At 39.9% G+C, this 15,838-nt stretch overlaps 2 protein-coding genes across 5 annotated transcripts in view; one reads left to right on the plus strand and one right to left on the minus strand.

The window, feature by feature from the left end:
• The window catches only part of ak9 (adenylate kinase 9), a 54,171-nt gene extending 52,783 nt beyond the window's left edge, over window positions 1–1,388 (minus strand). For 2 of the 4 annotated variants that reach the window (XM_061929108.2, XM_061929107.2), the window contains exons 1-6: window positions 1,221–1,387; window positions 866–972; window positions 697–760; window positions 572–624; window positions 403–499; window positions 215–327 (exon numbers count right to left, since the gene is read on the minus strand). In XM_061929108.2, the coding sequence (XP_061785092.1) occupies window positions 215–327; window positions 403–499; window positions 572–624; window positions 697–760; window positions 866–972; window positions 1,221–1,230 (444 nt within the window). In that variant the 5' untranslated portion in view covers window positions 1,231–1,387. Of the gene's footprint in view, window positions 1–214; window positions 328–402; window positions 500–571; window positions 625–696; window positions 761–865; window positions 973–1,128; window positions 1,163–1,220 lie in introns of those variants that run through there. The other 2 variants (XM_061929109.2, XM_061929111.2) reach the window with 2 other exon arrangements.
• Window positions 1,389–1,468: 80 nt separating this feature from the next.
• fig4a (FIG4 phosphoinositide 5-phosphatase a) overlaps window positions 1,469–15,838 on the plus strand; it is a 106,799-nt gene continuing 92,429 nt past the window's right edge. The window contains exons 1-8 of the mRNA XM_061929907.2: window positions 1,469–1,667; window positions 1,785–1,888; window positions 4,187–4,285; window positions 6,095–6,218; window positions 11,859–12,015; window positions 12,104–12,154; window positions 12,255–12,418; window positions 12,537–12,665. Of these exons, the coding sequence (XP_061785891.2) occupies window positions 1,826–1,888; window positions 4,187–4,285; window positions 6,095–6,218; window positions 11,859–12,015; window positions 12,104–12,154; window positions 12,255–12,418; window positions 12,537–12,665 (787 nt within the window). The 5' untranslated portion in view covers window positions 1,469–1,667; window positions 1,785–1,825. The remainder of the gene's footprint in view (window positions 1,668–1,784; window positions 1,889–4,186; window positions 4,286–6,094; window positions 6,219–11,858; window positions 12,016–12,103; window positions 12,155–12,254; window positions 12,419–12,536; window positions 12,666–15,838) is intronic.

Genomic DNA, 15,838 nt, shown 5'->3' on the forward strand with positions numbered 1-15,838 from the left:
AAAAGAACCAAACTTCATGAATACTTTTTGTGACCAACAAGTATGTGCTCCAATCACTCTATCACAAACAAATAAGAGTTGTAGAAATGATTGGAAACTCAAGAAAGCCATGACATTATGTTCTTTACAAGTGTATGTAAACTTTTGACCACGACTGTATGTGTGAATTTTAACTTGAAATAATACATGTTGGTGCAGCAAAATGTGTGTCAACCTTGATGTTGATGATAAAGTCCGGTGTGAGCTTGAGGTTCCTGATCAGCTCCATTTGCTCATCCACAGCCACATTCTCTTCCGATATGAATGGTAGGCAGCTCAACACGTAGCCTGCACCACAACGCATGCAGGTTTTACATATCAGTCTACAGATATGTTGTGATTGAGAAGACAATTGGAGCCTACCATAGTGCTGGGCTTTTACTGAGTTTAGCATGTCAATTATGAGCCGTAGAACCATGTCTTCTGGCACACTTTCACCCGCATTCAGGATATCTAAAAGCTGTCAAATGATGCTTTAGTTAGATAACAAAAAATGTGTATGCAAATTTACTCGGACTGTAAATACCAATACCTTAATACCATCCTCTGTTCTAGTTTTAATGTGGTAGTTCAGCAGATCCGTGTCTGGAAGCAATTGAATAAATTAACTTATTGTATAAGAAAAAATATGTATAATATAGTGATTATATTCCCTACCATCAATTAATATACATCCCCAGGTCTCTGCAATTTCTTTGGCCAAGGTGGATTTACCAACACCCTGCAACAAATCATTTGTTTTTGTTAGATTAATAAAGCATTATGGTGGAATTTTAGGTGGGTGTATTTGGAATTTATCCTGGCCTTTTTAAAAGAGTGACATTACCGGTCTTCCAACCACAAGGAAGCAGGTTGGTTTAGTAAGTAGACGTTGTCTCTCAGCTTCATCTTCCATAAAGTTGTCCACCAGATCCATGTTTGGATTATTATTGACTAGCAACGACAAAACAAAGAGTTATCAAACACTAAAAGGGCGCTAGTAGGTTTCAGTTGTCAAAGTAACATAACTGTTCACATAAGTCAAAGCACTTTCAAAGCAAGTTAGTTAGTACATTGTCAGCTCAATTACTTACTACATATTTGACCTACCGATACTTTAGGTAATTCCTATGGCTAACATAAAATAATTCCACCGTTACTTGTTAATTGGTGCAATTTCATATGAGCACTTACTAGCTTACCTGTTGGCATGAGTGCCGCTGGTTGCCATGGTAACTATCAACAAGCTCTTTTCGGGGGACTTTCACGGCTGTACTTACGGTAAACTTATATTATCATGATTATTTTAAAAATTATTTAACGTAACATCTGGAATAATCCTAATACAAAAATAAAAAGCATAATTATAAATCCACAGCATTACAAAAACGAAATGTTATTTTTGGGCTTAGTGAGCCACCGTAAGCAACTGACGCGTGACCGTTTTCCGGGTTCATGACCGTCACGTGACTAAAACAAATTCGTGTAGCGTAATGAACTGTAGCTAGCAAACACTAAACCGGTGTGTTAGACTTGTTGTTTATACACCTATTTTAGGAAAAAAATTTGCGCATAAGACACACAAAAAATGCATATTGCCATCTCTTGTTAATATATGTGGCTGTCGTAAATCGCTAGCTAGTTTAACGGTGAGTTGTTAGCGGAATAAATGATGCACTCTATCTACCAGTAGGAACGAAATATATGCGACACCTTTAGGCTCGTTGACGTCTCTACATACTTTTATGTGTTTTGTACATTTTCAGGTACTCTTGTCTTCTGGTTTGTGGATCGCACAAGAGCAAATATGCCACAATCTGCAGCTCTCATCAGTGGGATCCAGAGGATGGTTTTGTACGAGACAAGAGCCGTATGTTTGTGCAGTTTTTCTTACAGTGTCATTATGATCAGCAGTCAGTTTAGAATTTGCTTAAAGGAAAAAAAACACACTTTCTTGTAAAGAATGCAACGGAAATATTTGATCGAACACCAGTTCTGGGCTTGAACATAGTTTTATCAGCTTTGAAAAGAGCAAAACATGCTCTTTGGGAGACACTAGATGGCAGCAACGGTTAGTGTTTGTACTGCTATCACTAAATACAGCATTAGGGTATTGTGCATCATAAGTCATTATTCTGCACAAGTAAGATTTACATTTTAGAGATTGGATTGCCATTATTAATAATACTAATACGCCATCTTTATGAGAACTCTTGAGTTAATCAAGAGGTTGCCTACAGCCAGCCATCAATGTGTTTTCCATTAATTAGAAATCCCAGCAATTCTTTGCAAAGTAAATTAAATTTGGAATTTGCTGAAAGGTTCTTTCAACTAGCATCAAAGGATTAACTTATGTTAATGTTTGTTAACATTGGCTAACTTCATTGTACACTTGTACAGTCGTGGTCAAAAGTGTACATGGCTGTCATGAGTTTCCAATAATTTCTACAAGTCTTATTTTTTTGTGATAGAGTGATTGGAGCACATACTTGTTTGTCCCAAAAAATATTCATGAAGTTTGGTTCTTTGATAAATGTATTATGGGTCTACTGAAAATGTGACCAAATCTGTTGGGTCAAAAGTATACATACAGCAATGTTAATATTTGGTTACATGTCCCTTGGCAAGTTTCATTGCAATAAGGCGCTTTTGGTAGCCACCCACAAGCTTTTGGCAAGCTTCTGGGTGAATTTTTGACCACTCCTCTTGACAAAATTGGTGCAGTTTAGCTACATTTGTTGGTTTTCAGACATGGACTTGTTTCTTCAGCATTGTCCACGTGATCTCAATGGGGTTTAAGTAAGGACTTTGGGAAGGCCATTCTAAAACCTTAATTGTAGCCTGATTTAGCCATTCCTTTACCACTTTTGACGTGTTTTTCATTGTCCCATTTACTCTCTGTAAAGCACCAGTTTCATTGGCAGAAAAACAGGCCCAGAGCATAATACTACCACTACCATGCTTGACGGTAGGATGGTGTTCCTGGGATTAAAGGCCTTACCTTTTCTCCTCCAAACATATTGCTGGTTATTGTGGCCAAACAGCTACATTTTTGTTTCATCTGACCACATAACTTTCCTCCAGAAGGTCTTATCTTTGTCCATGTGATCAGCAGCAAACTTTAGACAAGCCTTAAGGTGTCGCTTCTGGAGCAAGGGCTTCCTTCTCGCATGGTAGCCTCTCAGTCCATGGCGATGCAAAACACGCTTGACTGTGACACTGACACCTGTGTTCCAGCAGCTTCCAATTAATTGCAGACCTGTTTTTTGGTGGTTCTTGGTTGACTCTTGATCATCCTGACCAATTTTCTCTCAGCAGCAGGTGATAGCTAGTGTTTTCTTCCTGATCGTGGCAGTGACAAAACTGTGCCATGCACTTTATACGTACAAACAATTGTCAGCACAGTTGCTCTTGGGACCTTAAGCTGCTTTAAAATGGCTCCAAGTGACTTTCCTGACTTGTACAAGTCAATGATTAGTTTTTTCAGATCTAGTTCCTTTGACTTTCCCATTGTTGCGTATGTAACCGAGTCTAATGACTGCATCACATGAGCCCTATTCAAATGGGCTCAGAGAAGTCAACAGGTGTTGTCAATCATAATCACTCACATGAAGTTAAGAGGCCATGCCATGAAGCTAATTTGATTTGATTGTAAATTTTCTACATCACCAAAATTAATAATGTATGTTGCTGTATGTATACTTTTGACCCAGCAGATTTGGTTACATTTTCAGTAGACCCATAATAAATTCATAAAAGAACCAAACTTCATGAATGTTTTGTGTGACCAACAAGTATGTGCTCCAATCACTCTATCACAAAAAAATAACAGTTGTAGAAATTATTGGAAACTCAAGACAGTCATGACATTATGTTCTTTACAAGTGTATGTAAACTTTTGACCATGACTGTATGTTAATTAGAAATGTTAAAATGGTATGTAAAACTTTGCCTGTACAGTTAATGTGAATGATGGGGACGAGTTGACACCGGAACAGATTTGTTTGAGTTACCTCATTTATTACGGGCAATCTTTTTTCATGCAAAGTCTCTAAGATTTTCCTCTATTTATGTAGAAACATATATATAAGCTATGTCAAACAAATGCAAAGTCACACAAGTTAAATTTGAAGTTTTGCAGTCATTTAATATTTTTTTTCCTTGACAGAGGTATTTTTTAGTGGGGAGCAATCAGGCTCAGACCAAACACAGAGTTCTCAAGATTGACCGCACAGAGCCCAAGGACCTGGTCATAATTGACGATAAGGTGAGCACTGTTTTCTCACTGGCCTTAGTACAGTACTAATGTAACTCCGTGCTTATGTAATACTGTACAATACGCCCCGGGGATATTGTGCAATGGCTCCAGCCTCTCCCAAGTGCATTGTGGATGACAGGCTAGCTGATGACTTCTGAGTCCACCTCCTTCTCCTCCCCTTATTACCAGGATATGAGCTGGAAGTTGATATATTGTCATAATGCAGGGGTCGTTTTTATTATGATGATGTGTTGTTTTTTTTGTTATTAGACATTTTCAAGTAAATATCCATCACTCCATGCTTCCATTCCTGCCAATATTATGTTAGTTATTCATTGTTTTCCCCCCATTGGATTGGCATTATAGAAACATATCATGCCAATTTAGAAACATACTGTGGATGCTCGAGAATGTAATTTTATTGTTATTAAACTAGACTGCGGATGGAAATAGCATCTTTGCTATAATCCCGCATATTTACTAGGGATGTAAAAAATACAAAAATAAAAAAGATTTTCGAATGAATCGCGATTCTTATTCGTTAAGATTCTTAAGCAATTAAAAATAATTGGGTGTAATTTTATTAAAAACAGTTTAATATAGAAATTAATTAGAACTGTTATTTATTTTATGGAGTAATGTAGTTAATCATAGAACTGGCACCTATGTTATTAAAAAGTATTGATTTTGAATCGAGACTCGAGTCCATGGTTCTCGCCCGGAAAAGGGTGGAGTGCATTCTTCGGGTCGGGGAGGAGACCCTGCCCCAAGTGGAGGAGTTCAAGTACCTCGAAGTCTTGTTCACGAGTGAGGGAAGAGTGGATCGTGAGATCGATAGGCGGATCGGTGCGGCGTCTTCAGTAATGCGGACGCTGTATCGATCCGTTGGGGTGAAGAAGGAGCTGAGCCGGAAGGCAAAGCTCTCAATTTACCGGTCGATGTACGTTCCCATCCTCACCTATGGTCATGAGCTTTGGGTTATGACCGAAAGGACAAGATCACGGGTACAAGCGGCCGAAATGAGTTTCCTCCGCCGGGTGGCGGGGCTCTCCCTTAGAGATAGGGTGAGAAGCTCTGCCATCCGGGGGGAGCTCAAAGTAGAGCCGCTGCTCCTCCACATCAAGAGGAGCCAGATGAGGTGGTTTGGGCATCTGGTCAGGATGCCACCCGAACGCCTCCCTAGGGAAGTGTTTAGGGCACGTCCAACCGGTAGGAGGCCACGGGGAAGACCCAGGACACGTTGGGAAGACTATGTCTCCCGGCTGGCCTGGGAACGCCTCAGGAAGAGCTGGATGAAGTGGCTGGGGAGAGGAAAGTCTGGGCTTCCCTGCTTAGGCTGCTGCCCCCGGGACCCAACCTCAGATAAGCGAAAGAAGATGGATGGATGGATGGATTTAATTGTGAACATATAAATGTTAAAATGGACATATTTTTGAGGTCACCTGAATTTTTTATTCATTTTTTGTTAATTTTAGGAAAAAATCATGTTGATACACTAAGTATTTTGGAAATATGGCACAATTTAGAGATTTTCTAAAAAGAAACCAAAAAACAAACAAACATGTATAGATGTACAGCGAGAGCATTTTCAAAGCAAAGTAAGACTCACAATTGAATTTTCATTTTGCTGGCCCGATTGTAGCTGAGATAGGCTCCAGCGCCCCCCGCGACCCCGAAGGGGATAAGCGGTAGAAAATGGATGGATGGATGGATGAAAAGTAGTCCAGTGAAAATGCAATATATTTGTCACACATTTTTAATGATTTTTCTACAAAATCCTATTTATTGTGTCCTTCAAATCTACTATTTTGTCTTTAGCATGTATACAACCAGCAAGAAGTGCGTGAGTTGCTGGGCCGTCTGGACTTGGGAAACCGCACAAAGATCGCCCAAAAGGGTCCCTCTGGCCTGTCGAAGGCCGTGTCAGCCTTTGGCATCGTCGGTACGTGCCCTCCCTTCACTCGCTTGTCACGCTCTTGCACAACAACAAAGGAAAAATCATTTGGCTAACACATATGGCAACGTGTACTTCATGCTACAAAGCATCATTAGGTGCCCAGCTGCAGGTGTTGACCTGCTTTTTGCATATTACACACTGGAGATGGGACAATACAATAAAAGACCCAGGTGGCAAATCAATGCAGTTTGCTACATAATGCAACTTCTTTTTGCTCCTTTTAGATTTAACATATAAAATTAAATGGATACAATACCACTGTCTTCAATAGCACGCCAATTTAAAAAAGCCATTTCAAAAGAGGGTGCTTTATATGTCTTGGAAGCATCCAGTATTTTTTCAAACACATTTTGGCACCAAAGGAAGACTGAAGATTATGTGCGGAAAAATCAATTTCATTAAAAGCCTCCAGTGTTTAGGACTGTAATCTATGTGTATAGTGAAATTGAATAGCTAAGGTGATATCTGTAAAAGAAAGAGGCAGAGCACTTCCTTAAATAAGCCCAACTCTACATCTGACTAGTTCCTGTGCAACTCAAGCTCGCTTCAATAGAAATGGCCTGATCTATTTGTGGTGGATTTCCACAAAAAAATGGAAACATGGAAACACTTGTACTTGTGATTTTTGTGTGTAGAAGATGTGATTTCAGTTGTAAAAATCAGGTCAAGTGTTTGGTCTTCATCTCAGGGAACATTTCTCTCAACCTTACACCTTTTATTGAAGTGTTTCTATAGGTAATTAGCAGGGCAGAGTGGTCTGCTTCATGTCTCTGTTTCATGATCAAGTGGTGACCTACATTTGTTAACACAGCGCAGGAACATGTCTTTGAATACACAAGCCAATCCTGATTAAATGCTATCAATGACAGAATGTTTGGACCTTTCAGAAAAGCTCAGTCCTTGGATGTTCATTGGAAAATCTTCTGAGAGCTTCATAGCAGTGTTGATAATCACGGAAAGCAAGCAGATTTGCAATGATTAGAATTTTTGGTATATACACGATTTACTTGAGTTCACATTGATTGGGAATACCAAGAATGCAATTTTTATTCTGCAACAATGCTGCACAAACTCCAGTCAGGGCTGTTTTATTCGAAGCCAATTTAGAAGGGACTTAAATGGACTAGAATGGAACTCTGTAGAAAGCAGACCTCCACCAAGGTTGAGCTGTTAACAAAAAACAAGAATATAATGGAGAAGCAAAACAAAATACACTGCTCAAAAAAATTAAAGGAACAGTTTTTTATCAGGGTATGGCATGAATTCAATTGCACTTTTCTGATAAGGTTTTGGTCAGGTACGTGGCAGAGGGGGTTGTTAATTTGTTTCAGCTGCATTGGTGTTGATGGACTTAACAACAGGTGCACTAGAGGGGCAACAACGAGATGGCCCCCAAAACAGGACTGGTTTTGCAGGTGGAGGCCATTTCAAGTTCCTCCCTTTTGGTCTTTTTTAACTGTTTTTCCACAAGTGTTGGCTTTAGCTAGAGTCATTATCACGACTGGGAGCATGAGGCGATTTCTTTACCCTCCTGAAGTTGCGCAGATTGTCCTACTCCTCCAGGACGGCACATCCATGCGTGCTGTTGCAAGAAGATTTGATGTGTCTCCCAGTACAATCTCCAGAGAATGGAGGAGATTCCAGGAGACAGGCAGTTACTCTAGGAGAGCTGGACAGGGCCGGAGACGGTCCTCATCCCATCAGCAGGACCGATATCTGCTGCTTTGTGCAAGGAGGAACATGTTGAGCACTGCCCGAGCCCTACAGAAGGACCTCCAGCAGGCTATTGGTGTGAATGTCTCTGCCCAAACAGTCAGAAACAGACTTCACGAGGGTAGCCTCAGGGCACGACGTCCTGTAGTGTGCCCTGTGCTCACTGCTCAGAACCGTGGAGCTCGATTGGCATTTGCCATAGAACACCAGAATTGGCAAGTCCGCCACTGGCGCCCTGTGCTTTTCACAGATGAGAGCAGGTTTACCCTGAGCACCTGTGATAGACGTGAACGGGTCTGGAGAAGCCAAGGAGAGCGCTATGCTGCCTGCAACATCATTCAGCATGACCCGTTCGGTGGTGGGTCAGTGATGGTCTGGGGAGGCATTTCCATGGAGGGACGAACAGACCTCTACAGGCTAGAGAACGGCAGTCTGACTGCCATTAGGTATCGGGATGAAATCCTTGCACCCATGGTCAGACCCTACGCTGGTGCAGTAGGTCCTGGGTTCCTCCTGGTCCACGACAATGCCTGGCCTCATGTGGCAAGAGTATGCAAACAGTATCTGGAGGATGAAGGAATTGACACAATTGAATGGCCCTCACCTGATCTAAACCCGATAGAACACCTCTGGAACATAATGTTTCGGTCCATCAGACGCCGCCAGGTTGCTCCTCAGACTTTACAGGAGCTCACTGATGCCCTTAGACAGATGTGGGAGGACATCCCACAAGACACCATCCGTTGTCTCATTAGGAGCATGCCGCGACGTTGTCAAGCATGCATACAAGCACGTGGGAGCCACACAAGATATTGAAAATAATTTTGAGTTGCAGAAATTGAATTTAGGCAAAATGGACGAGCCTGCCACATAATTTTTTTACTTTGATTTTTGGGGTGTCTATATACTGAGCCCTCTGTAGGCTGAAAACTTTTATTTCCATCAAAAGATATGGCATCCTTTTGTTCCTGAGACATTAAACTGTCAATTTTAGTTTAGATATCCAACATTTTTTTTTTCACCATTGAAATCTGATGTGTTTTCAAAGTGTTCCTTTAATTTTTTTGAGCAGTGGTATGTTTTTTTTTCCTTGGCAGTAGTAATAAACCCTGACATAATACAACCACAACAAACTAATGCTGAATAAATTTCCTTATAGTTTGTTTACGTAACTGTCGAGTATCAGGTGTTTATGGGGAGTATGTTTTTTTCCTCATTTGGCAATTTATAATGATATTTATAATCAAACATTTTTGTTATACAATTTTGTAATGAATGTGTAAATTGTGTTACAACAGTGGTACCTTAACTTATTAGTTTGTAACTCAAAATACTCGTATCTTAAATTTAAATAAACTAAATCTGTGCTTGGCCCCCCCAAAATACGACCATTTTCTCATGCAACATGCCGTGGAAAAAAAAAAAATTACATCAGAAATATTGTTTCAACAACTAAAAACGACTGTAGTAGTTTTATGATTTTTACCGTGTGGGCTGCAGCGGTACTTACTCTATTGTATTACACTTTTACACCACATATGACAGTAATGTCATTCTCAAACAAACAGAAGAAGTCTAGAGCTAAAGCCATGTATGTTTCTTCAGCGCACAAATTATGACTAAAGTGGTAAAGCTGTATTTTCATTTGCACTTTAATTTTATTGACAGTTTAGTTAAGAAACTTATTCATTATTGATTTAGTTTATTTTGCCATAATGGTATATACATTTAATTTGTGTCAGTTATTTATGGGTACCTTCTTGTTTATTATATTTGGTTAGTACTTATTTTTTAAATCAGTCTGACTTAAGCCCAAGGTTTATATATTAGACAAAAGCATTTGTGATTAACACATGGTTTCATATCATTTGACCAGGTTGCAAACTGTTTGTAGGTTAGATATAAGTATTGGATACGATTAAATTCAAGAGTATGATTACTAAGTTAGTGTTAATATTTAAGTGGTTCCCAGGCCCCACTGTAGTGGAAAAGTTGGGCTCTGAGATCCAAAAGGTTAAAAAAAAAACCCTGGGCTAACCGGCAGGAGATGTTTTTAATTAATAGTTTGTTTCTCCGATTCAGTCGTCCTATTTTTTGGCTTCTCACTAACTTTCTCATTTCCTGTGGTTGTAGGGCAAATACTACTACGACTGATAGCGGGGAGGCTCGTGACTCAAATTATGCTCACAATTTAAAGCACAACAAAAAAACAAGACACAGCTCGTATCTTGTAGTATCTCGTACTTGTAAATTGAAGTACCCCTGTATATTATATATATATAGCCCCATCACTTTTCATTTAAAACTTCCCCAAAATCCTTAGATTTACAGATGCCATATTTATTTGCCACATGGTTTAATTTTATTCTTTCATTTAATGAAATAATGAAAAATAATAACCTTATTAAAACAATTAGGAATAAATAACAGCTTCACAGATGCCGTATGTTTTGCCACATTTGTTTTGTATTTTCTTTCCTTAAATTTCATTTTTAAATATATGTTATTTAAATAAATAAGAATAAGAAAATCAATTAACTTTAGTTTTACAAAGCTACATGGTTTAATTTCTCTCTGTGGATGCTGAAAAAGATTTGGGCACAGTGTCTGTTACAGGACATGCCACTATTTGAGGAAAATACAGTCTAGTAAGATAAGATAAATGATTGTGGTTCCTCAACTTACAAGTACCCTAACTTACGAGTATCTTGACACCCAGCATTTTCTTGGCTTTTTATTATGCGAGCATAAATTTGATTTACGAGCATTCCTGACGCTGGTAGTAATTGTACGCAACCCACAGCCAGAGATCGACCCAATTCTGCCCTCTAACCACTAGAACTGTAAAAGTTATTAGTAAGAAGAAGATGCAGACGACACACCGAATCAAAAATACAAACAAGCAAACATATGACCAACTGTGTAGAGGCAGCCAAATCGCAGCACTATAACCTGGATATTTAGAAGGTTACATTTATTTACAATTACAATGTTAAAATATACAAGAAATACAAGTTCATTGCATTTGAAAGGCTGTACTTGAATTATTATTATGTATTATCCTTACTAATTCATTTGGTCTCAAAATAATGTTGATAATAATATCGTTCATTGGTCAATACATCGTGCAGCAAAATTTGTTACCGGTCCAGGCCAAGTTGTGACTCTACAAACTGGATGAGTGAGCAACTTGCTTACTGGGCAGAAAATACTGTACATGTCGGTTGCTGTCCACTCTGACCTCCCAGGTTTGTCACTCAAACATGTCTGTTTAACATAAACACTGAACACAGCTCTTATTGTTACTCAACGGAGAAACAGCCCGAAGGATACACCAATTAGTCAGTACAATATTATTACATTATTTAATAAATCTACTGTAGTTGTTTGTAGTACACACTTTTTTTTTTTCTTAATTTTTTTTCTTTTTTTTTTAAAAGGTAAAGTCAAATTGTTGTGATTACAGGGCACATGCACAGATTAAACTGATTTAAATTAATTTCAATGGCCGGGGCTAATTAGTGTTTTGAGTCATGAGCTCGGTCGTTGAACCAATTATGCTTGTAAATTCAGATACTACTTTATTTTGTACCATACATAATTTTTGACCCTTTAACTAGATGGGCTTCAGACACAGACACATTCTGACATTTGTATCTCCCCCTTACTTGCCATCTGTGCCCTTGTGCTATTTTTTGGCCCTGGACTGCTTGTGGCTAAAGTCACTGAGTCACAACACCTTTTATTGTGCACCTTTTATTATTTTTCCCCATGTTTTCTGAGTATGACCAGTAAAGAGCTTTAGACCAAACCAAAAAAGCCTAGTCAAAGTAATAGGTTGGATTCTTCTAAATATGCCGTGGAGGTGTAGTAGTACTGATTCAAAGCTTTGAGTTTATTTTCCTCTGACAGGCTTTGTACGTTTCCTCGAGGGCTACTACATAATTTTGATCACCAAACGCAGGAAGATGGCCGACATCGGGGGCCATTCCATATACAAAATTGAGGACATCAACATGATCTACATTCCTAATGACTCGGTTCGAGTCACGCATCCTGACGAAGCCAGGTAGAATCTTCTCCTCAGTCTTGTCATATGTCACACATGAAACAGATCATGAGATTTACCTGAGGCCTCTTTCAAAATGTTTTCCCAGATATGTGCGAATTTTTCAAAACGTGGACCTGTCAAGTAACTTTTACTTCAGGTAAGATGCTTACTGTTGTCCTTTCTGTCTTTTAGCTTAATATAATGTAAAAAATCTTGAATTAATAGTTTAAAACAACATTGTTGTTGCACCCCCGCAGCTACAGCTACGACCTGAGCCACTCGCTGCAACACAACCTTACTCTGTTGCAGAGGCCTTACGAGTTATGGTCGTCGGCAGCCTCGTCCGCCGAAGATGAAGCGAATCAGCGGGGCAAACTGGACAGCTTTGACATATTTGAAGACGAAGGGCTGCCGACGCAAGGTAGGTAGAGGTGGAAGCTCCTCTCCTATGTAGGTAGATAAAGCACATTAGAGCTTCAAAGGTTCTTTCAGCAGTCGTGTAAGAAAAAAGTAAGGTCTATTTGTGTCTTCTGCCACAGTGATTTACGGCCTCCGCAACGAGCCATACTACAAGTATGTGTGGAACGGGAAGTTGCTGGAGCGCGTCAAGGACATCGTGCATCACGACTGGCTCATGTATATAATCCACGGCTTTTGTGGACAGTCCAGTATCCTTTGAACACATCACCTTTGTTTAATGCTGCTTACCTGTAGTGCTTACTGAGCAGCTATGATTTAAAACCTGTTTTTTAATAGTTACTTCACAGGATTATGCAAAAACACTGTGCAGAGAGATAGGGCCTGGCCAATAAAGAGCCTACTGTTCGTCAAATACAATCAATCCTCATCATTCGCAGAGGTTAAATTGCAAAGCACATGCCTTGAATGATGAATAACAAATGCCTCCATAGAAAGCCCTAAAAATGCCTATATATTATACTTTAAACTCTATAATATGTCTCATAACATTATCAAACACATTTTTAGTTCAAGTTTGCACATTAAGAAACAATTATAGGCATACAGTATAGAGCAGGGATATTAAACTACGGTAAATTGTTTTGGGGGCCACATTTCCAGAATTCTAAGGACCAGAGGTCCGGACTTCTCCCTTCCTTATTAGTCTTATGTTGTGTATTCTGGAAATCCAGGGGATTCTCTACAGTAGTCATTTGATTTTGGTGTATTTATTTTGTCAGTGTTAGTGGAGCGCTCTGCTGTTTTTAAGGACCTTCTTCATAAAAGCTAGTCAAAGATCATCTCTATGACAGCATTCTAGTGTTTTTTCAAAAATGTGAGTCTCGACTCTCACAAATATTTTTGAACTGAACTCACAGGCCACCAGTTGAATAGCTGAAATGATGACAGAACCTAAAATGGAACTTTGAGGAACTCTATTAGTGTAACTAAAGAAGTTAAACTAATGACTACTGACTGCATCTGAAGTAAACAAGCTACAACATCACCTTAGTTACATAAATCACATGACGAAAAACAAATTGTAACTGACAAAAAGGAGAGGACTTCAAGAGGTATTTTGAGGAACGCCTCAGTTAAATCACAAATTTGGCCACAATATTCTATGTTTGCCAGCAAGGTTAAATGTAAATAAAATGATCAATGAAATGTCGATACAAATGGTTCAAGTTCCTCTATACAACAAGAGCACCCTATTGTTTTTAGGAATTTGCGGCAAATATATTTGTGGGGCGGTTATGGTGTCATTCCCTGGCCAGAATTGGCCCCCGGGCTGCCAGTAGAATTGCACTGGTTCAGGAAAACTGCTTTTTTTTTAATGGAACATGAGTCGCCTTAAGAGGCAGGAGCCTCGTGCTGCTCCATTACAGCACCCACTGTGCCAGCCTTTGTAAGCGTAGCGACACGCCACTGTGTGGCAATTGATATACGCCATCACAGTCGTGTTGTCTGTATTTTACCAGGACATGCCGAACCATGAGATACAGCAAAATATGCTGTAGAACCAGAAAAACAGCCACAAGCTCCAATACATTTATGTGAAGCTTAGCCATTTCCAGACTCCGAGCACCATTCACAGTTCTGGCCATCAACGTCGCTCCCCAGGCTGAAAGGGATGCGTCCGTTGGTAACCCTGAACGACACTGTCCCGACACCCTAGCGGGATGTCTGGTGCAATGTGAGTGATGTCAGTCCACGGTCGCAGGGCTGTCACCGCCACCACCGTGATCCTCATCGTGCGTGCAAGATGACGACGCAGACACACACACAGTGCTGCAATTAAGCGCTGAAAATCTCTCATCATCAAAAGACACAGATGCACTGCAGATATCACTGATGCCATCAGGCCAAGTAGGCGCAGGCATTGTCGAAACAACACTACCTTTCCCCGAAAAAATGGGAGAGACATTAATCGAGAGACGTTAACCTTTCGTCTGACAGCATAACGCAATAAGACAGGGAGTTTATGTTGAGACCCAGATTCTTTATACACTGTGTTGGTTCCGCCTGGCTCTTTGTCCAGTTTATTGTGAAACCGAAATCCCCGACGTGATTTATCACCGACGTGGAATCAATGACGGCCTGACTTTGTGTGGGAACATATCCACACACTTGATGAACAGCCTCAGTACTAATGACAGCTCGAATGGAATAGAAGCAGAAGAAGGAGATTTTTATTGTCATATATACAATGTATGTACAGCAAAATGTAGTCTTTGCATTGATTGTTTGATACCCGTAAACTGTCTTGGTGGGCAAATCTCAAAAACATCCTGTGCGTGGGGTAAATCAAAATGCGGAAGTATGCATTTGACAGGTCAATTTTTGTGAATCTATCTGAATGAAACGGCATAGAACTTTGTGTCAACATTCTGAAATTGTACCTTTTGTAGATGTATGTTTAACCTCCCATCCATCCATCCATTTTCTACCGCTTATTCCCTTTGGGGTCGCGGGGGGCGCTGGAGCCTATCTCAGCTACAATCGGGCAGAAGGCGGGGTACACCCTGGACAAGTCGCCACCTCATCGCAGGGCCAACACAGATAGACAGACAACATTCACACTCACATCCACACACTAGGGCCAATTTAGTGTTACCAATCAACCTATCCGAAGATCCAAAATGGGCCAAAGGGATGCTTCTCCTTTTTTTGGAGCTAGGAAGTAACTAGAGTAGAAGCTCTGATGTATCACTTCTAGCGGAACGACTCTGATCACCTATTTGCTCAAAAGAGGTGTAATTTCGGCTTGTGCCCACCCCTCGAGTACTTCTAAAGTAAACACTGTGTTGAAAGCATGTACCTTTAAACCTCTCTGGCATCACCTCTTACAACAGAAGGCAACTGGTGCCACATGTCAGAGCCATGTATAGAGAGAGTAAACGAAAGGCGCCATCTTTGCTACCAAGGACGTGTGCAGCTGTGTACGGAAGCATGCAATTGCGGTTGTTCTGACGTTACATTTTCCTGACAAAATTAACCAAAATAAAAAGTCCAAAATATAGTTGTAAACATACTCCAGCTCATAAACTTACAGTAGAATGTGCTTTTATTTCGTCAAAGTATAATTTTGCAGCCGTATTTGATGCACTCTGCTGCTACATTCATGTAGTGTTTAGTGACCAGCATAGCATGCACCTGACGGTGCAATAAAAGTAAAACAAAATACATAGTACGACCAAAAAATAACTTATTACCCTCATTTTGACAAATCTAGCTTTGGGTTGGAATCACAGTGCTATGGTTGTGCTTTTCGACTTAGACAAACTTTATCAATCCATTATAATTTATTATTACACCCAAAATTTGGTTTATTTTAATCTTTCAATGTCTACTTTGTGTATTTGTATTTGCGTATGACTTT

This window comes from Nerophis lumbriciformis, linkage group LG34 (assembly GCF_033978685.3).
Source record: "Nerophis lumbriciformis linkage group LG34, RoL_Nlum_v2.1, whole genome shotgun sequence".
Classification (NCBI taxonomy): Eukaryota; Metazoa; Chordata; class Actinopteri; order Syngnathiformes; family Syngnathidae; genus Nerophis; species Nerophis lumbriciformis.